At 27.4% G+C, this 27,850-nt stretch overlaps 1 protein-coding gene and 1 long non-coding RNA gene across 2 annotated transcripts; both read right to left on the reverse strand.

Annotated features, from left to right (window-relative positions):
• Window positions 1-10,901: 10,901 nt before the first annotated feature.
• On the reverse strand, window positions 10,902-11,687 carry LOC148547120 (putative NAD(P)H dehydrogenase (quinone) FQR1-like 1). Its single transcript, XM_088496876.1, has 2 exons — window positions 11,219-11,687; window positions 10,902-11,139 (listed from the first exon to the last, which is right to left on the reverse strand). The coding sequence occupies exons 1-2, from the start codon at window positions 11,443-11,445 to the stop codon at window positions 10,902-10,904; spliced, it is 465 nt and encodes a 154-aa protein (XP_088353002.1). The 5' UTR covers window positions 11,446-11,687.
• A 12,464-nt stretch (window positions 11,688-24,151) lies between these two features.
• LOC148547121 (uncharacterized) lies at window positions 24,152-26,600 on the reverse strand. Its single transcript, XR_015896916.1, has 4 exons — window positions 26,456-26,600; window positions 26,303-26,356; window positions 26,078-26,215; window positions 24,152-24,389 (listed from the first exon to the last, which is right to left on the reverse strand). It is a non-coding gene; the product is annotated as an uncharacterized LOC148547121 (long non-coding RNA).
• Window positions 26,601-27,850: the final 1,250 nt, after the last annotated feature.

Raw genomic sequence — 27,850 nt, forward strand, 5'->3', positions numbered from 1 at the left:
TTCAGCGTGTTTGATAATTAAGAGAGGAGAGAGGGGTTCTTTTAAGTGTTTTATGCTGAGTTGGGTTGGGCATTGGGCCCATTTTGGGTCCAATTCAACTGGTTCGGCCCGTTTAGTCCAATCTCGGGCCAAATTCTTTAAAATTGGTATCAAAATTTTCGTTTCGACGAGCTCTATCATATTTTGATATTAGTTTTGCATTTTTAGCTTTCCTAATAAAAATTCAATTTATTAGCTAATAATTTACCGATTTTAGCGGGGTTTACATACATGGCACGAATTATTAAATAATTTCTCATGTATTTTTTTTTCAAAATAAAAATACTATTTTTACTTATAATTATTATTCTTTATCAACTCTTTCATTTAAAAACTAATATTATTTATTAATTTTTTTATTTTTATTCCTCACATTTATTAAAAATTTCTTTTCAATAATTTAGGTATTAATTGTTGTTATTTAATTAACTTATTTTAGGTATTTACTTATTAAAATTTTAGGTATTAATTATACCTCAATTACGGTATTAAGACTTTGAACATAATTTTAATTTAATTTTGTTAGGTATTTAATTATTAAAATATTATATATTAATTATATTCTGTTTACCATGTTAAGCCTTTAGACATAATCCCAATTTAATTTTAGACAATATAAGAAGCAAATATATATATATATATATATATATATATATATATATATATAATATTAAATTAGAAGAGTAGATTTTAATTTTACATAAAATAATATAGTAGATATAGAGTATAAATAAATTTACTTGACAAATATAATTATTCATAGTGTGATATTTTATTACGATAACATATTTTTGTGCATTGACTCATATATATATATATATAGTTTGTTATTTTTTTATTACATGACATATTTATTATTATATTTCAAATTTAGAGTTTCTTTGATCTAACAATGCAGTGAAAGAATAGCAAGCAAAAAAAAATTAAAAAAAAATATGGGAACATTCTAAATATGATTACTGTTAATCTTCTTTTCTTTAGTTTTCAAATATATTATTTATTTTATTTATTTAGAGTAATAACTAAATTTATTATAACTATAGTAAAATTATCTTTAAACTATTAGTATTATTAGTAAATTTTTAAAATGATTGACATATTATTAGTATATATAATAAGCAGTAAATTTCCTTTCATGTTAATTATTTAAAAAATTTATAATTTTCACATAGTCTTTATTCTATTTTTTTCCATGCCTAATGACTATTGACTACGATTCTATTAATAGCATCACATATAGTATATTATACGAAGAGAAAGTGTGAAAAATAAAGACAAGAATTATAAGGCTATAAAAAGTTCCATTCAAGTTTGACAAGAGCAAGATGGTTTACATAGAAATAGTTCTAATAGATGATAAGATTAATTGATTCATTTACTAAATTTTTTCAAGTAATGCTAAGTTCAATTTATAAATAGAGTTTAATTTTGATGCACTGATAGTGTAAAGTATTTTACATAGTCGTGCAATCACATCCGTTCTTTTGGTGACCATTCACGCGGTCAATGTGAAATGTATTTATTTTTATTGATGTGTCATTACGTAATTGGATACACGTGTAAAACTACTTTACAAGCATCAAAATTAAATTCTTATAAATATTTGTAGTTCATATTTTAAGTTAATTTTATAAGTACACCATCTCACAAGTCAAAGACAATTCTTTTTAATAGCTTTGTAAATGCTAATAGCTTTTATATTTAATTTATTTTGCAATATGATAAAATTCATTGTTCAATCAAGAATTATTTGACAAAAATATTTGAGAATGAATTGGTAGAAAGGAAAGTCTATGTCTTCTCAAATTTTGAGATTGAAAAATCAAACGGAATATATCTTCTGACTGTACACACGTGCAAAATATCTTTTAAGATGGAGTCAGATATAGTATATTTGGTCGATGATCGTAAAATTCTGGATAATCATTTTAATTTGCTTGCTCATGCTGATATATTGAAACAACCAAATGAACGATTCTATTTATTTGGTACGTAATTAATTTATATTAACCCACACAAAATTATTTTCCTTTTGATTTTAAGTTTTGCCAAAAAATTGTATAATAGCATCATTTTATCGATAACAAAAATTTTAACAGTTTATTTATGAAAATATTTGAAATTTTATTGTGACTTTTTTAAATGTATATCCTTTTATTAATATACTATTGTTAGTTTTATCGTTTAATATAAAATAAATCAATAAATTCTTTTTATTTTATACACATTCGAAGTTATAATTTCTTAGATTTTTCACTCATTTGTCCTTAATTTGGTACTTTTAATTCAATTTTTTTGTTCAATTAGATGTTATTAGATTCTTGACTAGAAAAGAAAAACTCATATCATGGTCAAAATTGAGAGAAGTGACCAGTACATTGTGATTGATCTTCATAACTTGCAGTATGTAAAATTTTAATATGAATATTTCTTTAGGTTATAATTATGTGTTGCGGTGCAATTTTTTTTCTTTATATATTACTACTTACTCCCTTAATTATCGCTTTCATTCAAAAATGAGAAAAAAAATGTTGAGTTAAGAAATTAACTAAATTAATTAATGATGACAAACATTATTTTTGAGCAAAATAAATAATTAGTGTTGATTAATTATATCTACCTATTAACAAATTGTTTATTGTTGCAGACCAAATGTTAATAGCCTAAATGGAATAAAAGGCATTCAGCAAAGAATATTGGGCTGAAAGCAAAATAAAGAGCCCAAGCAAAAGCAAAGAAAGAAACCAAAGAAATTAAATCGGGCCATGCATACTAATACCCGATCCAAGCCCGAACTGATTTCAGAATTGAAATTCCCTCTCTCCTGCTTAACCAAAAGCAATGTTCTTCTTCCTTCTAATTAAGTCACATCAAGATTTCAGAAAAAGCAAGAAAGAGAAAGAGAAGAAAAGCTTCTTCCATAAGCCATTAACCAAAGAAGCAAGAGAGAGAGAGTTGAAACTTGAAGCACAGAAGCTAAAACAGAAATCCCAAGCTAAATCAAGCTTAAGAAAGGTAATCCATCTCATCTTGCATGCATCAAGATCCTCATCCCTTCTTCCCAACTCTCTGCACTACCCGAAAATGGCTTTGAAGGGAAAGTTGTTTTCTGCCCCATTCTGCTGTGTATCTACGGACTTAATCAAAACTTGGGGACCAAGTTGCATCTCTATGGTTCAGATTTGGTTGACCAGTGGAAAACAATTCTGGTTACTTCTTCATGGCTTTCGGTCAAGTTGGAAAAGTCAGAAGCAAATGTTCTACTTTGATGCTTGAGAAGAAAAAGTAAGCTTGTGGGTTGGTGAAGCTCAAAGCTCAAGGTGTTGACCTTGGAAGAAGAACTCAACCACATGCAAGGAGATATAAGAAGTTTGCTGTTCATTCAGAAACTAAGGAGAGAAAACCAGTGAATAGAGGTTATTGTTCTGAGAAAGCTCTTTGAAGAAGTTCAACTAACTGGACAGTGTAACCTAATCAAAGGTGCATTCCGCCAGTATGAAGAACTGAATCAGAGGCTTGCTAATCTGGTTTTTCGCATAGCACAGAGGCTGTTGATGAAGTCAATCTCCTTCATGTTTTACTGATTGTAATGATCTTTTCAATGTTTATCATTCTGTAATTTCTAGTGAGAAAAGGCATTGTGAGAAAACTCAAGTAAAAGCCATGAGTGAAAAAAGGCTGAGTGAAACACTTGAGAGAAAAGCCTAGAGTTATTTTCAGATTTCTTTAGGTGTGTTCATGTCTTGTATCTTGTACCTGTGAGGTATCCCTTTCTTAGTTGGGTTAGCACTAAGAGGTATAGTTAGGTATTAGCATAGCCAATGTCAAGTTAGGTTAGAACTTGAGTGTGAAAGGATTGGGTCAATCCTGTGTTATTGGTGTATGTAATACTGTTTACTATAGTGAAATTCTTCCATAGTTGTGGAGGAGACTGGATGTAGGTTGCATAGCACAAGGCAACCGAACCAGGATACATGCTGGTGTTAGCTTTTCTCTTCTCTGCTATGTTCTGTTTTTTGATATTCATGAGACAAAAATAAATTGTCTCATAAATTTCCGCTGCTAAGTTAAAACAGAATCAGAATTGCAAATCTGTTCTAAAAGGGTAACAACAGTAATTAAAAGGAAGGCATAGATTCAACCCCCCCTTCTCTAAGCCTACCACAACCTTCAATTGGTATCAAGAGCTAAGGTCTCAAGAATCAAGCTTAACCGCTTGGAGCAAAGATCCAATGGCAAACAATCTGGGCACAACCACAATTGCCTACACCCTCACTGAAGGCCAGTCAAACAACCGGCCACCTTTCTTTAACGGAAAGAACTATTCCTACTGGAAAGAAAGGATAAGGATCTTCATCCAATCCATTGACTACAACTTATGGAAGATCGTTGTGAGTGGTCCCAAGATCCCAACAAAAACAAGTGCTGATGGAGTGGTGACTCCGAAAGAAGAAGCTGAATGGAATGAAGATGACAAGAAGAAGATAGAGCTGAACGCTAAAGCAATCAACCTTCTTCACTGTGCTATCAGCTTTGAAGAGTACCGGAAGGTGTCTAGATGCAAGACAGCCAAAGAAATCTGGGAAAAACTCTAGGTTACACACGAAGGCACTAAACAAGTCAAAGAAACGAGGATTGATATGCTGCGAAAAGAGTATGAGATGTTTAGCATGAAGGATGGAGAAAGCATTGATGAAGCATTTGAGAGATTCTCAATCATAATCAACAACCTTGATGCTATGGGTACAAACTATGCAGAACAAACCTTGGTGAGAAAACTCCTTAGAAGCCTCACAAAAGAGTGGGAAAACACTGCCACTGTCCTAACCGAGAGTAACAACATAAGTCCCATAACCTATGATGAGCTGAGAGGAAAACTCTTTGCCTATGAAGCCACACACACAAACACAGACTCAAAGAAAAAGGGAATAGCCCTCAAGTCACAAATAGAACCGAAAGAGAGTGAGTCTAGTGATGGTATTTCAGATGACGAACTTTTGTTTTTTGCTAGGAGATTTAGAAGGATGATGAAGAACAAAGGCAAACACAAGGGTTCAAGTTCAAAGGAGCACAAGATAGACTTGAGCAAAGTGACGTGCCATCATTGCAAGGAGGCTGGACACTTCAAGTCAAACTGTCCAAAGCTCAAAAAGGAGGACAAAGGCAAGAAGGAAAGGAAGAGAGTACTCATGGCAGCTTGGGAGGATCTTGAGAATGACTCAAATGAAGAAGAAGAATCTGAAGGAGATGACAAAGACTGTTTCATGGCTGGAAACAACAATCTTGATGAGGTAAATTATTATGATTTGACCATTGAGGACTTGCATGTTATTATTGATGATCTCACCTTAAACACCTCAAAACTGCTTGATAAATACAATGGATGCAGATCTGAAAGAGATGTGTTAAGAGCTGAAAATGAATTTTTAAAAGAAAAAGTGAAGGAAACTGAATGTGCTTTGGACATCATTGAAGAAAACAGTTTTCTAAAATCTGAACTTGAAAAATTAAAAGGAAAGCACATCGTGGATCCTTCACATGAGTTAATTGCTGAAAACAAAAGATTAAATGATATGATTAAAATGTTGAATGGTGACATAGCAAAATTTGCTCAAGGTTCTAGCAACTTGGACAAATTACTTGCAAGTCAAAGACCATTGTTTGAAAAATCTGGTTTAGGCTACATAGCCAAGGAAGATGTTGTTTCTAACACATCCTCTATAAAATTTGTGGCTTCTTCATCAAATACCAAATCCATACCAAACAAATCAGGTATCGGATATGTTTCAAAATGTGAAGAAAAATCTGATGAAGAATACACAAATGTAGCTGAGCCTTCACCAAGAACTGGTCCAAGTTCAAACCGGCCAGGTTTGGGTTATACTTCGAAAAATGAGGCTGCTTTCAAGAAACCAACTTTTCACAACAAAACCTCATTCTCGAAAGGCAAAAATATTCAAAAAAATTCTGGTGAAAATGCTTTTGCAAAGAGGAATAACTTTACTAAAAATCAGTTTGTCAAAAGAAATGCATTTCCTCCAAGAACCAGAAAATTTCAAAAATTTAATCATTTCAAGCAATATAACTCACATCAGTTTCAACAACACACACCAGAAAATCATTGTGCTAATTGCAAGAAATTTGGTCACTCATATTGATGAGCGGATATTTTATACGCTTTTTGGGGATAATTTCATATAGTTTTGAGTATGTTCTAGTTAGTTTTTAGTTTATTTCCAGTAGTTTTTAGGAAAAATTCATATTTTTGGACTTTACTATGAGTTGTGTGTTTTTCTGTAATTTCAGGTATTTTTCTGGCTGAAATTGAAGGAGCTGAGCAAAAATCTGATTCAGGCTGAAAAAGGACTGCTGATGCTGTTGGATTCTGAAATTGAGATTAGTTGTGCATGCGTGATGCATGGTTGATATCTATTATAGAAACTGCGGCACTGCTGAAAAATGCTTAGTGAGAAGCTTGGCATAATGCATATAGGCCCTTTTTATCTATCTATCTACTGATAATATATTAAAATTGGTTCTCCTTCAGCCAATAGAAGTGAGGTATCCATTCTTTATAAATCTATTTTCCTACAAAAATAAATACATTTTTTTTTCTTCTAAGTTTATTTTATAAAAATATTTTTATTATAATTAACTATAAAAATATTTTTATTATAATTAACTATAATTAACATTTAAGTAATAATGTATAATTATACTAATTTAAAAAAATATCTTTATTATAATTATATAAAATTAATATTTAATACATTATTAAATTATTTATCAATTATCAATCGAAAATATTTTTAATAATAATAATAATAATAATAATAATAATAATAATATGATAATTATATGATAATGGTACCGGTTAATAATAACTAATTTATATTTCTCTAAATAAATTTATTTTAGAAAAATATCTTTATTATAATTATATTACAGTATTAAAATAATATTTAATGAATAATGCATAATTATACTAATTTAAGAAAAAATATCTTTATTATCTATCTATTTATTCTAATATATAAAAATCAAATTTTGCACTTAATGATGGAACTGATGTGGTCATGTGGCATGCTCTTGAGGTGTTTTCTGATTTATTTCATTTAATTCGTTAAAGCAAATCAATTATAATTAATTAATTATATCAATTAATTAATTTGATTAGACATTTAAATCTCACCATTTATTATAACTTATATAAATTGATTAATTATAATTAATTATATCAATTAATTAATTTAATTAATTATATTAATTATTTAATTTGATTGGAGTAAATATCAAATTATTTAATAAATAATAAATATGATAACTGTAAGATTCCAAGTTTTTAAAAATTAATTTAATAAAATAAAATTTAATTTAGTTATTATTATTATTATTATTATTATTATTTACCTTTTGGTCGAAGCCAAAGAAACAAAGGGAAAGAAAATCTAAGTGTGGTTAGTACATGCATGAATATATATATATATACCATGAGGACACATGCCACTTTTATTTATTTAACCTATGACACTTGGCTAATATTCATTTAGTTATCATCATCACTTGGCCGAAGCTTGTAAAGGGCAAAAGAAAGAAAATTGGAGACGTGGCCTAATACATATGTATACATGTATAATCATGACACCTAATGAGCTTTAATATCACAAATTTTCACTCATTTCCATTAGCCATAATCAGTTTAATTCCTTTCGACCACCACCGAACATAAACCAAAAGGAAAGAAAAGAAAGAAGGCCGTGAGAGAGGGAATGAAAAACCATGGAATCTTAATCTTTCTGAGTTTGATTTCTTGCGATCCGTAACTTCAATAAAAAATTTAATCCGATAAAAGTGTTCGTATCCTTCTCCTTTACGTGTTGGCGTTATTTTTGTCCGGTAGAAGTTGACGGTGACGTAGCTCCTCTTCCTTTTGAGTTCGGCTAACTGGAGTTCTAGGAAGCACAGACGATTTCTGACGCCTTCTCCTTCAGCAGCTCGGTCAGAAAGCTTCCCCGGAGCTTTCGATAATTTTGATTTCATACGAAGGTAGGGGATTTTGTTTTGAAATTAACTGTTTTTAAACTATGAATGCCATGGAAGTCTAGTGGGTATTTGTAAATAATTTATGATTGTTTGCAATGACTGGATGATGAGTTTGAGTTGTGTTTGTGACTGAATTTGATGAATATGTATTTGATTTCTTGATTGAAAAGAGGTTGAAAATGGTTCAGTTGGGACCCGAAAAAGGGTGGCTAACCCAAAATTTAGGGGAAGTGCTGCCGAAATTTTATTAAATCTGAGGTTTTGTTTGAAAAGTTGTTTTAAAAGATTTGGTTCTGAAAAATTAAATTATTTAAAATATATTTAGTTAAGAAAAGATTTATTCTATTTTAAAGTTTGATTTATTAAGAAAAATATAATGTTTTAAACCCAATCTTTTAAGGAGAGATTTTGTTTTAAGTAAAGATTTGAACTCGGTTTATTAAGAAAAAGAATCTCTGCCACAGGAGAGCAGAGAACAAGGATTTAAAGAATATATTAATTAATGAAATGTCTGCCACAGGAGAGCAGATGTGATATTGTTTGGGCCTTAGTGCCAAATGTAAAGTGGGGACGCCCACACACTGAGAACTGTTTTCCAGATGTACGCTTATTGATTTGGAAAGTCACACTGATGCGGTCTAGCCGTACGACTTAAAGTCACACTGATGCGGCCTGGCCGTACGACTTATAAGCACACTGATGCATCTGGAAAGCCATACCTGGGACTTGTGCCTGGGTAATGTCGGGAGCGGGTAGGCAACCGACACATGAGCTCATGGCCTGCGTTAGGGATAGACATGCATCATATTGATTGCGCATTTGTATTTGGTCTTGTTTTACTTGTTATATTTTCTATGTGTTTGTGCTGCTTGACTTGTTTGTCTTGTTGTGATTTGCTTGTACATTGAATTGAATCTCTTGTTTGCACTACTTGTTTGTGAGTGTATTAAAGTGATTACGAGTTGACATTTGACTGAGGATTAACTATGTGGCTGAGAGACAGAAAATGTGACTAATTTTATATTTAAAATTTGTTTTGAGTTTAGAAATTTAAAGAAAAGTAATTATTTATCTAAAGTAGAAAAAAAAGTATTTCCAAAGGTTTAACAAAATAGTTTTGCTAAGTAAGTTAATTATTTGCATTAAATTCATTACTTTTACGGCATTCCCATTCCCTACTGAGAACGTGTGGTTTGTTCTCACCCCAAAATCTTCCACCCTTTCAGTGACACAGGTTCGAAGATTCAGTTAGAAGATGCAGACGACTAGTAGTTTTACTTGTGATTCCTGTTATTTTTATAGAGTTCCCTCGCCCTTGTTGCTTTAAGTTTTATTTTATCCAGAGGGATAGGTATTGTATTTGAATTTTATTTTAAATTCATTTGTATAGCATTTATTATTATTAATAATTGTGTGATTTTAATTACTAAAAATAATTTTCTGGTATTTTCTTATAAACTGAAACGCGATATCGACCTAAAGGCTCAATAGTAAATTTATAATAAAGGAAGTCAGGTCCGTAACGCCTTACTTTTGGTACGATCATGACATGCTAAAAGTTAGGGTGTTACAATAACGAAATATATGAATTAATTTAATGAGTTTATTTTTCTCAATACCATCTATTTATACAAGATCAAATATTTTTTACTCATTCATTATCTTTTTTCTCTCTCCCTCCCTCTCTCTCGTGCTTAGTATACAATTTTTGTAATTTATTTAATTTTGTTTCTTTTATCTTTATTTATACATTTTATTTTTTTATATTTTTTAAATTTTTTGTTTATTTTAATTGCTTATTATTAGGCGCATACTTTTTTTCTTTTAGATTCTGATTAACAAAAAAGATGTGTCATCTTTACGTTATTTTTAAAATCTTACTATAATTTTGTTTTGTAATATTTTATTTTGTCATGTGTACTTCAATTCATATATATATATATATATATATATATATATATATATATATTGTCTTTTTTTGTGATTCACAATTAATATATACATTGTTCGTGTATGTGGTTTATATATATCACTACAAGAAACGTCATTAAAATCGACGGCCAAATCGACGGCTTAGCCGTCGATAATAATGAAATTCGACGGCAAAATAGACGGCGCAGTTGGTCGCTATAAAGCTTGTCGGTTTTTCAAAATGCTAATAAAATCGACGGCTTTCTTGGCCGTCGATAATAATTTAATAAAATCGACATTTGTTCCGTCTGTAATATGGGTATGAGAATTTTACATCCTTACTAAAATCGACAACATTTCCGTCGATATTATTATTTAAAATCGACGTCTTCTCTGTCGATAATTGATTCAATAAAATCGACGGCCTATGTGTCAATATTTAACTAAATAAAATCAACAACGCTGCTGTCTATAATATGCTTAATAAAATCGACGACGACGCCGTCGATATGAGATTGAATAAAATCGACACAGCTGCCGTCAATTTAATTATTTAGATTTGTCTATTTCAACTTTTAAAAGCGACAACTTTGCCGTCGATTTTAATAGTTATATGTTTTATTTTTTTTTCTATTTTAAAAATAGTAAACCGTTAATACAAATAAACTTTTAAAAATAAAAATAAAATTTATACAGAATATTAGATAACAAGACAAATAAACTTTTAAATATAAAAATAAAATTTATAAATAAAATTTATACTAAATATTAGATAATGAGTTTACAAACTTATCAAAATAATAAATAACCCTCTAACATAAAGACTCAAGACAAGATAAATAACTATTATTATTGTTTAGTTGAATAATTATTATTAATATTGTGTATAAGTATTAAGCCAAGATTTTTTATGCAGCTTGTTCCTTCTTGAGCTTCTTTGTGATGGATGCAAGGTACTTTCCTTGGTGGAATGCTTGGTCCAACTCAAGCTGAGATGGCTGCCTTGAGCTATCACCGGCATAAGTTCTGGCCCCGTATGGGCTTCCACCTTTCACGTTCTCCATCTCAAACATGCCGGCACCAAATGTGTATCCGATCGGAACGAATATCATTTCATGATGCACAAGCTGAGTGATAGCAGTAAGCCTGAAATGTATTGCAAAAATGTCTTAACATTTACCATTTCATGTGAATAAGAAAGTAAAGAGAGATAAGAGGGTGTTACGCTGTCGTCTCTTGTCCGCCGCCCTGGGAACCAGTGCTATAGAAGATTCTGGCAGGCTTGCCTGCAAGCTGTTGTGTCCTCCATAGACCTCCGGTGGAATCTAGGAAAGCCTTAAATTGAGCAGGCATCATCCCGAATTTAGTAGGGAAGCCAAAGACAAAACCATCAGCCGTGGCCAGCTTGTCGGCGGTGATGATTGGTGCATCAGTCTTTGGTGGTGCACCCATCTTACCAAGCACTTTTTCTGGCAGTGTCTCAGGCACCTGTTAGAAAGGGAACATGACACGCCATTTATCTGCAGATGTTGTTTGCTACTTGCAAATTTGCAATTTTATGTTGTGACACAATGCACAGGAAACTTTGGAATATAAATATACATGCCTGCCATATTTTGACCTCAACGCCTTCTACCGAAGCAGCGCCTTTCTTGATTTCTTGTGCTAGCTTCTCAACATGTCCATACATGGAGTAGTACCTACCAAACCACACAACAACTAATATTCAATTCAAGCTTCCAGAATCATGTTCACCAATCCACTTTACTCATAGTGTGCTTATTAGCTGGAAACATAAACCTTTATGTTCTTAGTAGAATTAGTAGTAAACAATGTGTCCGTTAATAACTGAAGCAGGATTTTTTTACAGCATATATTAACCCTGTACTGCCAGCTCATTGAAACAGCAGCAGCAAGAGGAGTATTAGCTATTGAAAGAAATAAAATAACTGAAGCAGCAGCAGCAAGAGGAGTATTAGCTATTAAAATTTTCCATTTAAATCCTTTTTTGAGTTTTAATTAAGGCTATTTTTCATACATAAGGAGTATTAGCTATTGAAATTTGTTCCTCCTATACATAAACACTCGTCCCTTTGGACCAAAATCAAAGTGTAAATGGCAATAGGAAAGTAGTATGAAATCAAGTTACAGAAAAATCAACATAAAGAGAAGAATTTACCAACTCCTACTTGATTCTATTCTTCCATGAAGCAGCAACACATATACAAAATATAATTTATTTAAAAGTAAATTAACAAATTTGCAAACTAAGAATTTACAACTAAAACCTCAATCCGAGAATTTTGAACTTCTATCATCATCAATGTAAGCATCATCGTCATCATAGTTCTCAATGTTATCGTCCTCCTCATTATTTACTTTAGGAACCTGGAGGTCAGCTACTTGAAGTTGTATTATATCAACATCTCCTGACGTAGATGCTAATGATAGTGGAAACTCGGTTTCTGAAATGATCCTAGCATGTGGAGGCTCATCATTTTGATACACCTCGGTTTCAGATTCATTTTGTGCCTCCTCGATTATTTTTCGTGGTTTACATGTAATCACAACCTTCCAATTAGACTTACAGCCTTGTGGATATGGCATGTAATACACTTGTCTAGCTTTTTGCGCAAAGATGAATGGATCGTAACTCCCATATCTCCTAGTGGGTAATACTTCAATTATTTTGTAGTCTTTGTGACTACGCGTTCCCCGAGGCCTGGTAGGGTCATACCACTCACAGTAAAACAAGGTGACTTTTAAACTAACAAGACTTGGATATTCAACAATCAAAATCTCTTTAAGAATGCCGTACCAATCAGATGCATCATTCCTTCCATCACCTTTAACATATATGCTTGTATTATCTGTCTTCTTTCCAGATGCATGCTCAGGAGTATGAAATCTATACTCGTTAACCTTGAACATACCAACACTCGTGACCCTAGTTTTTGGCCCGAATGCTAAACTCAATAAATGAGGACAAGTTATGCCATTACTGGAATTTTTTATCTGATTTTATCAAACAAAATATAGTATTTAGAAAAACAAGATTTACTTTGACATATTTTGATACAGTCAACAAAATATAAAAACTTACATGCTCATGAAACCATGATGAAAAGTTGGATAAAGAATTATTGCTCTTATGTATCTATTCATATTGACTTCTAAATATATTGACTTCAGGACAATTCAACAAGATATGTAAGTGAACGGCTTTCATTTCCATACTAGTTCAGTGATTTAAAACCACTCAGATGGATAATAAATAACACTACAGTTCAGTGATTTAAAATTTCATCTTCCAATTTTCTAACGATCAAGGAAAGTAATGCATCAAGTTCATGAGTAGTCCAACTATAGGATACCATGTAACTTTCATATATAAACTTTATAGGAAAAAATCGAAAAAATAAATGAACTTTTTATAGGATGTGTGATATTTAATGTGTGGGACGTTTTATTGATATATAATCAATCATCAAAATGGAAGAAGTTGTTTCTGCTTGCAATGAAAATATTATAATCACAACAAAACAAAGTACTCACCAATAACAATTATTTATTTATTTATTTATTTATTCTGACATGAACAATAATAATGGCTTTAGCTTTATTAGTCTTTTACCGTAGCCAATTTTCTAAAAAGATGCAAGTTAATTAGGTATATAGAAAGGGCTAATCTTTAATAACTAATCCATAATAAATCAAAAAAAGCAAATTGTTCAGAAGAGAAGATGTCAACTGTTCAATCAAAACCTGAAAAGCCAAAAATAATTGAAAAAGGATAAGCAACTTATTACCTACAGATAGCTCAAGTTTACAATGAAAAAATAAATTAAAGAAACACATTATATAATTGATCAAGGTAAATAGATTAACTTATATATAAGTGCATAAAGTATATTATCTTGATTCAAATAAAATTAAATCTAGAGATAGATATGAAGAGGTGGATAGGGTGAATCTAATGTGAGAAGAGGTAATATAAGTGAAATTGTGTCAAGGTCCCCTGTCAAATAATCTCTTTACTTTGTGAATGCATGGTGTTGGCCTATATGGGCATACAATAGAAAGCATGTCAGAAATAAAATAAAGGAGAAGCAATTGGAAAAGAAAGGAAGGGTAAAACAAATGAAGTGTAAAGAATAGAAGCAAAATCAAAAAAGAAGGCCTGAGATTGAGACAAGTACTATTTTTTTTAAAATATGGCAATGACAATAGCAATGGGCATGTACTGAAATATTTAATTTTATTATTATAAAAATATGAATACTATTTTTGTTTAGAAAAAAAGAAAAGAGAGAATCAGAAATCACATAAGTATATTGCTAGCTATCCTATTAGCTATCCTATTAGTAGTGAATATAAGTAGTGAAACCTCTTTTTGTCATTACTTCATTATTGCTAGCTATCCTATTAGCTACCACACTCACTACTACTTAACAAATAAATAGTAATGCTGTGACGTTGAGTAATGCTGATCCAGTCACGAGGAAGTTGTGAAGTTAGCATTAACAGTATTACTTTTCATTTTTACAAAGCAACAGGCATTTCTCCGAACATGTGGTGTGCGGAGTTCAAAACAGTAAATTTCAGTTCAATCTAAGTAGCATTCAACCCAGTAATTTCATAAAGATACAATCAACAACAATTTCAGTCCAGAAACACAAGTTTTAACAAACCTAAGCCTAACCAAAATTTCTAAAAACAGAATTAAAAAGCAGTGAAAATAAAGAAAAGAAAGACAGGAAACAGGGGAAGGGAACCTGCATTGATGAAAGGAGGAAGAAGAATGGAGAGGCGGTGGGGTGGTGGTGATGTCGCGGTGGCACAGAAGTCGCCGCCGCTGGTGGTTGCTTGTCGGTGCTTGAAGACGTGGATAGAGGGTGACTCCACGAACAGGGATGTCGCACGCAGGAACGAAGAAATGGAAAAATGGGGAAGAAAGAGAAGAAGGAAGAGAGAGAGGGTAGGCAATGGTGGTCGCCGGTGGTGGTGTCGGACGGAGGCGGTGGTGAAGAGAAAGGAAGTCAACCAAAGAATACCTAGCTTGAATTTGGGGAAGTTTGCGTTTCTGAATTTGGAAGCGGGAGTGGACGCGAGAACATATGTTTTTAGTGATAAAAATCGACGGCATATTTGTCGATTTTATATATTAAATTTACACCGTTCACTCCATTTTAGAAAGCAATTAAGACCGTTCAAATTTATCGACGGCAAAGGTGTCGATATTTTAAATAATAAAATAGACGCTATATTTGTCGATTTTAATATTAAAGAAAACAACACATATGGCGTCTATTATATAGATTAAATTTAGACCGTCCATTTCATTTTAGAGAGTAATCTAGACCGTTCAAATTTATCAATGGCAAGGTTGTCGATATTTAAAATAATAAAATAGACGCCATATTCGTCGATTTTATTTTCGACTTCTGGTTCGCCTTTACCATGACGATAATAGAGAAATAAATTAATGCATTATAAAAACATCGACGAATAGGCCGTCGATTTTAATATTTTTATTTTTAATTATTTTTTTAGTAATATCGACATCAAGCCGTCGAAAATTATCGACGGCAGAAATAGCCGTCGATTTTTGCCGTCGAAAAACACACTTTTTCTTGTAGTGTATATTGTCTTTTTTTTTTTTGTGATTCACAATTAATATATACATTGTTCGTGTATGTAGTTTATATGTTAATGTTTTTATTGATTATCTTTATTACTATCTTTTTTGTGTGTCTCTTTGTTGCTCCTTGTTTTAGTTATATTCATTGATTTTTTTTTGTATTGATGCCTTTTTATTTAAAATATCGTGACAATTTTGAGTGTATGTTGTGACTCATGTGATATTCGTTAATTTAGTGTATCTTTTATAGTATAAATTTATAAAATCTATAGTATGCTATATAGATTATTGTGACCCATGCTCTTTTATAGTATGCTATATAGTATCTTTTATAAAATTATAATATGATATAATATGATATATAAATTTATAATATGATTTATAGTATATTAAAATATTAGGACATTATCATATAGATATTTTTTATTTTTTCATTAGATTTAACTATATAGGATCTTAAAAATTATGCAATTATGTAATTAGTTATTTTTTCATATAATTATTGTATTGATCATTTACATTAGTGAGTCTATTTTTATTATTAATATTTATAAATATGCTCTTATTTGTATAATCTATTGAATAATCTTATTTGTTTAAATTTAATTCTATTGAATTAATTATTCAAGGTGCCATCACTATTTCTATTTTTAAAGAATTTTTTTAATATTATTTAACAATTCTAATAACATAATAACAATTAAAAAAGACAGAACAAAAAAATTTTTAATGTGAAAATAGAACAAAAAGAATAAATTATTTAATAATTCTTTCAAGATATATATGTTTTTTATCGATAATTATTGTAAGGCATGAAAAATTATTAAATTCTAACAATAATTATTAAGGATAAATGATTATTATAATTAAAAATAATGTCAATTTAAATTATATACAAATAAACTATGCCAAATATAACAACTTAAAAGGGTTACTTTTGAAAGAATATAGTTTATAATATTTAATTTTTTACTATTTATTAAAAAAAAGCATAATTACTTAACGATATTTATTTTTTAAATTCATTATGTATACAATTTTATTCTTTTTTTGTTTGACAAAATTTTACTCATGATGGTAATTCTTCTAATGGTGTAAATGTGAAAAATTATATTTTTACTTTTCGATATAATCGATATATTATTAATAATGAATAGTAATTAGCCCCTCATATTTTTAATCAAAGCATTTTAACGATAGTTTCTATTTATAGATATTAATGAATGATTTTTTTTAAATAAAATGCATTATGATTTTAGGTTATTTCATAATTAACAATAATACTTGATTATTTCTTTAAAAATAAATTGCATTATGATTTTAGGTTATTTCACAATAATAATTAATGTTCATAATATTAAAATACTCTAAATTTTTTATTTTCTATCGTTAGTAGTTAATCCCAAATTAAAAAGATTATGTTAAATTGTTGAGTAGTCCAAGTATAACCGGAGTTAATTTAGTTTATTTGTTTATTAATATAATCGATCGAAAGCATAAATAATTAGAAAAATAGAATGTTAATAATTACTTAAAATAGATAACAAAATAAGTTATAGGATATTACTTTATTTAAAGTATTAATAATTAAAAGAATAAAAAGTCAGTAATTATTTTTAAAATAAACATTAAATTTAGTTTTATGGTACTAATTTATTTCAGTTGTTAATAAATTTTATAATTTTCAGATTTATATCTACTCAATTTATGTATTTTATTTTATTCTACTTTAACAAAAAATTAAGACGTGTATTTTTTATTATTTATTTAAAAAGTATAGCGAAATGAGTTATATCAATTAAAATTAATTATTAATAATTGATATCGATTAACTGATTATATTAATTTGTAAGATGAATAACGTGTAATAAATGTTGTGAAATTAATTATAATAAATTAATAATTAATAAATAAAAACTAAAAGGGATTTTTTATTTTTTTTTAATGGCTACACGTTTTTATAATTTCACTTTCTCTTTATCCCTTCCTTTCACATTTATTTCTTTTAATTTATTGAACTAAATCAATTATACTAATTATTTGTATTAACTAATTAAGTACTTTTTAATGGGTTATTATAACTATATCTTTAGACCAAAGTTAAAAATATTATAAAAAATATTTTACAAAAATTGTTGAAAAATAAATATTTTTAAAATGTGTCCTTAAGACACAAACTAACTAAATTATTTTTCAATTTAATGTGTTTGATTCATTCAATTGTATTAATTATAACTAATTAATTATGTAATTTGATTTGATTAGGATAAATATTTTATCATTTAATATTTTATTTGATTCATTAAATTACATTAATCATAACTTTAAATATTTAATTTAATTAGAGTAAATATCAAATTATTTTAATTTTTGTTTGATTCATTAAACCAAATTAATTATAACTAATTTATTATTTAATTTGCTCGAGATAAATATTAAATTATTTAATAAATAATATATAAAACAATAAAATAAATAAACTTAATTAATTCAATTTATTATCTTATTATTTTATATATCTTTTTTCTCTTTCTCTATTTTGTACTTCAGAAAAATATTTGTAATTTTTTATTTTTGTTTTTTTATCTTAATTTTGCTAATATTTTTCTATGATTTTATTTTATATTAATTATTTTTTTATTTATTTTGATTAATAATTCTTAAGGATATTATTATTTTATTTAAAGATAATTTAAATTTTTTGTAATATTTTTATAAAAGTTGATTAACAGGTTCTTCTTTAAAATATTTTTTTTAATTTTTTTAACAAGATCGTATTTTGATTTTTCTCTTTCATCCTTTGTATTAATTAATTATATTAATCTTTTATTACAATACATTTTTTATCTACTCCACACATTATCTTTTCTATCTTCTTTTACTTTTTTTAATTGCTCTTTTTACTTTATTTTTAATTATTTATTTTACTTTTACTTCTCATATATAGATTTATTATAATTCATCACATGTTCTTTTTTAATTTAAGTGATTTTTTAGGTTATATTTTACCATTGATGCTTTTATTTTGTTTAGTGTATTTGTTTTAGTCTGTATTTAATATAATAATCTGTAAATATCTATTCTATTATATAAAAATTAAATTTCTGCACTTAATAGATAAAACTGTCGTGGAATATTTCTGATGGTATTTTTCGATTTATTTCTTTTAACTCATTAAATTCAATTTATTATAATTTTTATCAATCAATTAATTGTAATTCAAATTGAATGATTATTTTGTTACGAAATTATTATTTCCTAATCTATTTATGGGCGATACATATATTAATTATAATCGCAAATTAAGCTATTTTATATTAAATGACTTATATAATTGTCATCTCATTTATTATCATAAATGTTGAATTAAATAAGTCATTATTACTTTTGATTTAGAATTAAATGAGAATAAAACAAGAGATGTTATTTTATTTGGCCTTTAGGGTTTAATGGGTGTCACACTTAGATATAAATAGTGACTTCCGAATTTTGGTCTCCAACACATCAAAGCCACATCCGTAACTATTTTCCATAAAAGGAATTGCGATTCAACTCTATCAGGGATACAGAAGGTTTCAAAGAACAAGGGAATATTCTGAGTTTGTACAAATTCTAAATGTTCGAACTTACGATGTTGTTTCAGTTGGTTGTCGTTACGCGAATGACTCTAATATATACGTGTCTAAAGACTAAAATAGATTAAATACTATTTAAGTAATTCATTTCTAATATTGGTATTTGATTAAATTAGTTTTAGATAAATTTAGATTGTTGACTCAATTTATATATTACGACTATTCTTTTTGAATATATTATTTTTATATTTTTTAATATAATTTTTTTCTGATTTTTAAGTTTATTTTCTTTCTTAGATATATGTATCACCTTTTTTTTCTCATTTTATATTTCAGATTAGTAATGTAATTATTAAAAAAATGTATTTAAAAAAATATTAAAATATCACAATTTAAAAAAAAAAAAGAAAAGATACGTAAAAAAAAGAAAAATAAAAAATTAAAACATCACTATTAAAAAGAAAACTGTTAATATACGTATAAATGGGCTGGGATTGAGGAATATATACGAATATAAAAAACAAAAAATTATTGTACGATTGTAGAATAAAAAATAATCATATATATATAATGAAATAATTATAACAAAAAAATAATTAATACATGTGATTTAAATATTTTTAATAATCGGTAACATGGGGTTTAACAAAATATAATTCATATATTTTTTATTTATGTATATGTATATAATTATTTATGTATATGTATATATATTAAGAAAAACTACAGTAATATACACACACATACATATATATATATATAGAGAATTATTTAACAAAATTAATATATATGTATACATAAATAAAAAATTATTATAATTTTTGAAAATTACACATGAACTCTTTTTTTTATCTCAAATAAATTTATTCTAATTATATTACAATTAGTTTATGAATAATACATGATTATATTAATTTAAGAAAATATCTTCATTATAATTATATCAAATCAATATTCAATGCGTTATTAAACTACTTATTAATCATCGATATTTTTAATCATTCTAATTATATCAATTGATATAGTTTTAATTCTCTTTCAACTGCAATAATTTTATTAGGAGATAGTTAATACACACATTAATAGTGACCCATTTAATTTGATATCAATTAGTGGATAATAATAATAATAATAAGGTCTACACAGTATATGCATTATATTTTAAAAAGGTAAAATATATTTTAAAAAAATTAGGATATCAATAATCAACTGTGATTAATATCAATATCAATAATTAATTCTTATAATTATTTTTGTACTACTAAAGGCTACATATAGTATTTTTTTTAGAATAAAAAAGGTTGTGATTCATAATATTTTCGTAAAGTTATATCGTATGGACAGATTAATTAGATAACAAATTGAATTTTAATTAATATATTTTATTTTCTGCTCATATTTTTTCATTAATTATTTTATTTTTATATTTACAGTAAATATTGAATGTAAAAAAGAAAAAAAAATATATTAAATGTTATCTATTTTATTTATTTGGAGTCATAATTAAATTTGATATAATTATAGCAAGTATCTATAATTAATAATAACATAATACTATAATTTTAAATTGTATAATATAATAAAAAATATAGCAATTTATGTATACTTTCTATGTAGTAATAATATTATATATATTTATATATCTCCTCTTTTAACTCTTTCCTAAAAATATTGGCATATAATTAATGTAGATAACATATATATTGAATAAGTATCTCTATTGAATTAATCATAAAGGTTAATAAAATATAATGGCATAAATTTTACCTAATTGTAGCAAGTATCTTCATTAAAAAATTTGCTAATTATTACCGTGTATAATTAGTGTGTGTGTGTATATATATATATATATATATATATATATATATATATATATACTAAAACTGGGTTTTTCCCCAACTAGTGAAGGTGACGTGTCGATCTCTCATGACTCCGTTTTCCCTCCAAAATGAAATTTCATATCCTCTATTCTAAATTATTTTATAAAAAATATATTTATTATAATTAATATTTAATGAATAATACATAATTATACTAATTTAGGAACATATCTTTATTTTTAGAAAGTACTATTTTCATGTAATTAAAGCACTCTTCTCTCTTCTAAAATTATTTTTAGAAAAATATCTTTATTATAATTATATTACAATTAGCATTTAATGAATAATACATGATTATACTAATTTAGGAAAATATCTTTATTTTTAGAAAGTACTATTCTCATGAAATGAAAGCACTATTCTCTCTTCTAAAATTATTTTTAGAAAAATATCTTTATTATAATTATATTACAATTAGCATTTAATGAATAATGCATGATTATACCAATTTAAAAAATATCTTTATTATAATTATATAAAATAATCTACTTAATATACTAAAATTGGATTTTCTCCCAACTAATAAAAGTAAGGTGTCAATTTTTCATGAATTTATTTTCTTTTCAAAATAAAGGCACTATTCTCTCTTCTAAATTTATTTTAAAAAATATCTTTATTAGAATTATATTACAATTAGCATTTAATGAATAATGCATAATTATACTGATTTAAAAAATATCTTAATTATAATTATATAAAAAAATAAACATAAATTTATAATTCTAATTGCTATAAATATGATACTAATGTTCATAGTGGTAAATTGATATTGCAATAATTAATTTCTATAATTATTTTTGTACTACTAAAGGCTATAAATATAGTGTTTCTTTGTGGTTAGTGAGTCTAAATCTAAGAAACAAAGCATTTTTTCTAATCTGTTATTCTTTTTAGATTGGGCAATTATTTCTAAAGAGTTTTGTAGGTCAAGTTCAAGTCACATCCCCTCTACGTTTTCTATGTTTGTCCAAAAATATTCGAAGTGGAGCATATAATGAGATCGAATTTCCTCAATTTAGGTTCAATTTTGAAAAATTCGTGCCAACCTTGAAGATACAATTCAAAGATTGGTACTATATTTAAATTTTTTTCTCTTAAATTTTTTGTATTAAAATAATTTTATAACATATTGTATTTTTTCAAAAACTACCGGTCTTTTGGTGCATTAATGCAATACCATTGAAGAGAATAAAAGTCAATTTAATTTGACAATTTTAACAAGAAGATAGTTTGAATTTGTACCGATTCTAAGTATTCGATCTTATGATGTTATTTCGGTTGGTTATTACGAGAATGACTCTAATCTATACGTATCTAAGGATTAGAATAGATTAAATATTATTTAAATAATTTAGTTCTAATATTGGTAGTTGATTAAATTAGTTTTAGAAAAATTTAAATTGTTGTCTCAATTTATATATTATGACTATTCTTTATGGATATGTTATTTTTAAACTTTTTAATATGATTTTTTTAAGTTTGTTTTCTTTTTTGATATATGTATCACATTTTTTTCGTATTTTAGATTAGTAATGCAATTATTAAGAGAAATGTAATTCATCAATAAATTATAATGATTAAAAGTTTAATTAAGATTAACTAACATCTGTTTTGGACACAAGATTGATTAATTAAGTTTAAAACGTGAAAAAGGAAAAAGAGTCACAATACGTGGTTTTGCTTTCTTGCTAATATATAAAAATACGTAAAAGAAAAAAAAATTAAAATATCACCATTTAAAAAAAATTGTTAATCATACATATGAAAAGGGATTGGAGAATATGCATAGATATAAAAAATAAAAAATTATTATTCGATTGTAGAATAAAAAATAATCATATATATATAAAAAAATAATTATAACAAAAAAATAATTAATATATGTGACTTAAATTTTTATATGTACCATTAATATATATATATATAAACAAATATTTAGAATTATTAACAAAATTAATATATATGTATAGATAAATAAAGAAATTATTATAATTTATAAAAATTACACATACGATGACATTAATAATAAAGAATAAAAAATTATTGAATGATTGTAGACTCAAAAAAAATTAATTATGATAAAAAAATTAATTAATATATACGATTTAAATATATTTACATACAATTAATATATATATATATATATATATATATATATATATATATATATATATATATATATATATATATATATATGGAAATTAGTATTATTTATTATTAAGCATATGATGGTATTAATGGAATAACAAAATCAGTATAATTATTGTAGGCTAAAATAATTATTTATAATAAAAAAATCAAAAAATAATTAATATAGGTGAATTAATATATATGTGTACTTAAATAAGGAAATATTTAAAATTATTTAAACAAAATAAATAAATATATCCTACGAATAAAAAAATTATTGACTAATCGATTAATATATACTGGTAGTATAAATAAAAAACCATTAAATAAAAAAGAAATAGTATGTTTTCAATTTTGGAAATAAAACATAAATAATTATAATATAATAATTTGTTTAATTATTAATATTTATAATTGTTATTCTAAATCATAAATTTAGAGAAAAAAAGTAGATTAATAAAAATAATTAATAACTATATTAGAGTTGATACACATAACACTAGATTAAGAAAAAATAAACATAATTACTACCATTTAAATTAATTTTAGTAAAATAATTTAAAATTATAATTTCAAACTTATCACGTGCATAGTACGAATTATTGAACAATTTATTATCATGTACATTGTAACACCCTACTACACAGTGTTTTACGCTTAAGTCGTAGAACAGAGGTAGTGTGGTATTACAGACCTCTAAACAGTAAAGATATACATATAATACTGAAAGAAATAATATACTAGGAGCCTTGAAACAAAATGGAAAAATAAAAATCGTAAAATAAAAAGCGTAACACTCAAGGAATAGGATTACTTGCGTGCTAAGAAACCTAATAGGAACATGATAAAGATAAGCAGAAGAATAAAGGAAAGCCAAGGTAACAGCATAACTAGCCCCTAACTCAGCCTGTGAAGCTAAGGCTGGCCGGAGGATATATATATATATATATATATACATATAAACATACTTAAGTATCCCCAAAATACACCAAAACATCAAAGTAAACTCCTAACTCTCCCTAATCCTTTAAGAGGAGCAGCATACATAAGTTACTTGGAGAGTAAGCTAAACAAATATATACATATATACAACCAAAAACCAAAATACACCTAAGGACTACTTTGCTTCCCAAGATCCAGACGTCTAGCGAGGAGCCTCTCGACCTGCATCTGAAAAACAACAATACAATATGGAATGAGAACCGGAGGTTCTCAGCATGGTAAAAGTGCCACGCGCATAAGAAATACGGTCCTGAGAATGCCATAGACAATCCTAAAACTCCGTTATTCAATTATCCAACTTAAGTACTAAACAGAAGCTATAAACAGGGGTAGGTATTCTAAATCTGCCTAACTTACTCAAGTTCAAACTTAACCTAACACCAAACCATTTCCTCCGTTTCCTCCATCCTTTCATCATTCAGAATGCAATAGAAACAAGCAACCAAACAAGTTCACGCACAAGTAATGATCAAATAGTACAACTAGCAAGTATAACAAATAGCAGGTAATATATATCAATTAGGCATACCCAGGAAATGCATAACAATCAATACAAACAAATGCATATGATGCATGCCTGTTCTATGGCTGATGAGGCCCATCTGTCGGTTATCCAGCCAACCCGACAAGTTTGAAAATCTTAGACTGTCCCCCGTCGCGCATCTCCAAGAGTCTATGCATAGAGTTCACATTCAATCATCATATAATCACTCAATGGGACTATCCATACCGGGAATTTATACGTGCCCGGTCACCCTTACGACGTAGGGTCAACAAAGTATCGAGATTCAACCTGGAACACGTGGTGGCGAGCCACGGTTCTTACCCAGGGAAACTCGTATCTCAGATATCATTATTCATAAGCCATGGCAATTATCATCAATACATCATCAAGTATCAAACCTTAACATTAAACTTCATTAACATCCTTATTTTCTTCATAAAAGCCACTATTTACAACTTTCTTCACCTTCAAGTTATCTTGTTTTCCTAGCTTCTTTTATCTACTGGACCTAGAACCATACTTTAAGCCTTAAAGGGAAGAAAATGGAGGTTTAGAAGTGGAAAATTGGTTTAAAAATAGTCAAAACCGGTTTGGTCACCCTGAACTCAGATTTAAACACTAAACTTGCAACGTCCATAACTTTCTCCACAAAATTCCATTTTTCACAAAGTTGGTATCAATTAAAAGCTCTTGAAACTATCTTTTATTTGCAACAAACCATAACCCAATCCAAAATTTGAGGAGAATATTATGGACGTCCAAAGTTCATCAAAATTTGGTTTTAACCACTTTTAACAAAACCTTTTTTTCTCCAACTTAAGTTTCTTACCATTTAAAACTTGCATTGTAAAACCATATCAACTCAATTCATCAACAACCATTACCAATATAAGCTTTAATCAACTCAACCAACCTAGAACATAAAAAATTATCCACTTTTACCTCATACATCAATAACCTTTCCTTTGTTCACATCAATTCTTCACCCATACCAATTCTCATCATATATTTATCAACCTTCCATCAACATATACCAATTAAATGCCATTAACATAAATCAACTCTTCATACATGTTAATCCATCAACTTGATATAACAACCATTTATTAACAATCACCAACCATAATTCATTAATATCAACGTCAATACAACCCATTATAAGCAAGTCCAAAAGCATGAAATTAATAACCTCAATACCTCATAATTCCAATCTATGTTCATCAACAATTTACTCCAACAACATTACAAACTACTCATTAAATGTAATTAACAGTTCAACTTATTCTATGGTTCCTCTAACCTAAGTTTTCACAACACCGTAAATATTAAACGTGCAAAACTTAAACCATACCTTGGCCGATCACTAAGTTCACCCAAGACAGCCTCACAACTCAAAATTACAGCCCCTTCAAGCTCAATCAAACAGCCCCAAACCAAGCTTGATCACCAACAAGCCTCCAACAAGCATCAACATTCACATACACACTACCTAAACCACAATTAACACATCCAAACATAACAACTCAATACCCAAATTCCTAATTCAGAAATTTTATTAGGATTTGAGATCTCTTACCTTTACCCATTGATCCTTGGGCAATACCCACAAGAAATCAAGTCTAGTGGACCCCTAAAACATGAAAATCATCAAGGAATTGAGTTTCTCAAACCTTAAACTCGAAATTCATATACCAGCAGAAATGGAGCTAGGAAAAAGAGATTTACTTACTGTTTTGTTTAGATAGAATTGAAGAGTTCGACAAGCCCGACGCGTGGCCGCAAACGGCTCGTCAATCGGAGCTCCGGATCAAAAGTTATCAAGGTTTGAAGATGAGGTTAGGGTTTGCTTCTTCTTCTCCCCTTCCATGGTTGCATTCAGCGTGTTTGATAATTAAGAGAGGAGAGAGGGGTTCTTTTAAGTGTTTTATGCTGAGTTGGGTTGGGCATTGGGCCCATTTTGGGTCCAATTCAACTGGTTCGGCCCGTTTAGTCCAATCTCGGGCCAAATTCTTTAAAATTGGTATCAAAATTTTCGTTTCGACGAGCTCTATCATATTTTGATATTAGTTTTGCATTTTTAGCTTTCCTAATAAAAATTCAATTTATTAGCTAATAATTTACCGATTTTAGCGGGGTTTACATACATGGCACGAATTATTAAATAATTTCTCATGTATTTTTTTTTCAAAATAAAAATACTATTTTTACTTATAATTATTATTCTTTATCAACTCTTTCATTTAAAAACTAATATTATTTATTAATTTTTTTATTTTTATTCCTCACATTTATTAAAAATTTCTTTTCAATAATTTAGGTATTAATTGTTGTTATTTAATTAACTTATTTTAGGTATTTACTTATTAAAATTTTAGGTATTAATTATACCTCAATTACGGTATTAAGACTTTGAACATAATTTTAATTTAATTTTGTTAGGTATTTAATTATTAAAATATTATATATTAATTATATTCTGTTTACCATGTTAAGCCTTTAGACATAATCCCAATTTAATTTTAGACAATATAAGAAGCAAATATATATATATATATATATATATATATATATATATATATATATATATATATATATATAATATTAAATTAGAAGAGTAGATTTTAATTTTACATAAAATAATATAGTAGATATAGAGTATAAATAAATTTACTTGACAAATATAATTATTCATAGTGTGATATTTTATTACGATAACATATTTTTGTGCATTGACTCATATATATATATATATAGTTTGTTATTTTTTTATTACATGACATATTTATTATTATATTTCAAATTTAGAGTTTCTTTGATCTAACAATGCAGTGAAAGAATAGCAAGCAAAAAAAAATTAAAAAAAAATATGGGAACATTCTAAATATGATTACTGTTAATCTTCTTTTCTTTAGTTTTCAAATATATTATTTATTTTATTTATTTAGAGTAATAACTAAATTTATTATAACTATAGTAAAATTATCTTTAAACTATTAGTATTATTAGTAAATTTTTAAAATGATTGACATATTATTAGTATATATAATAAGCAGTAAATTTCCTTTCATGTTAATTATTTAAAAAATTTATAATTTTCACATAGTCTTTATTCTATTTTTTTCCA

The sequence above is a fragment of the Arachis ipaensis genome, chromosome B8 (assembly GCF_059453495.1).
Source record: "Arachis ipaensis isolate K30076 ecotype BB chromosome B8, ASM5945349v1, whole genome shotgun sequence".
Lineage (NCBI taxonomy): Eukaryota > Viridiplantae > Streptophyta > Magnoliopsida > Fabales > Fabaceae > Arachis > Arachis ipaensis.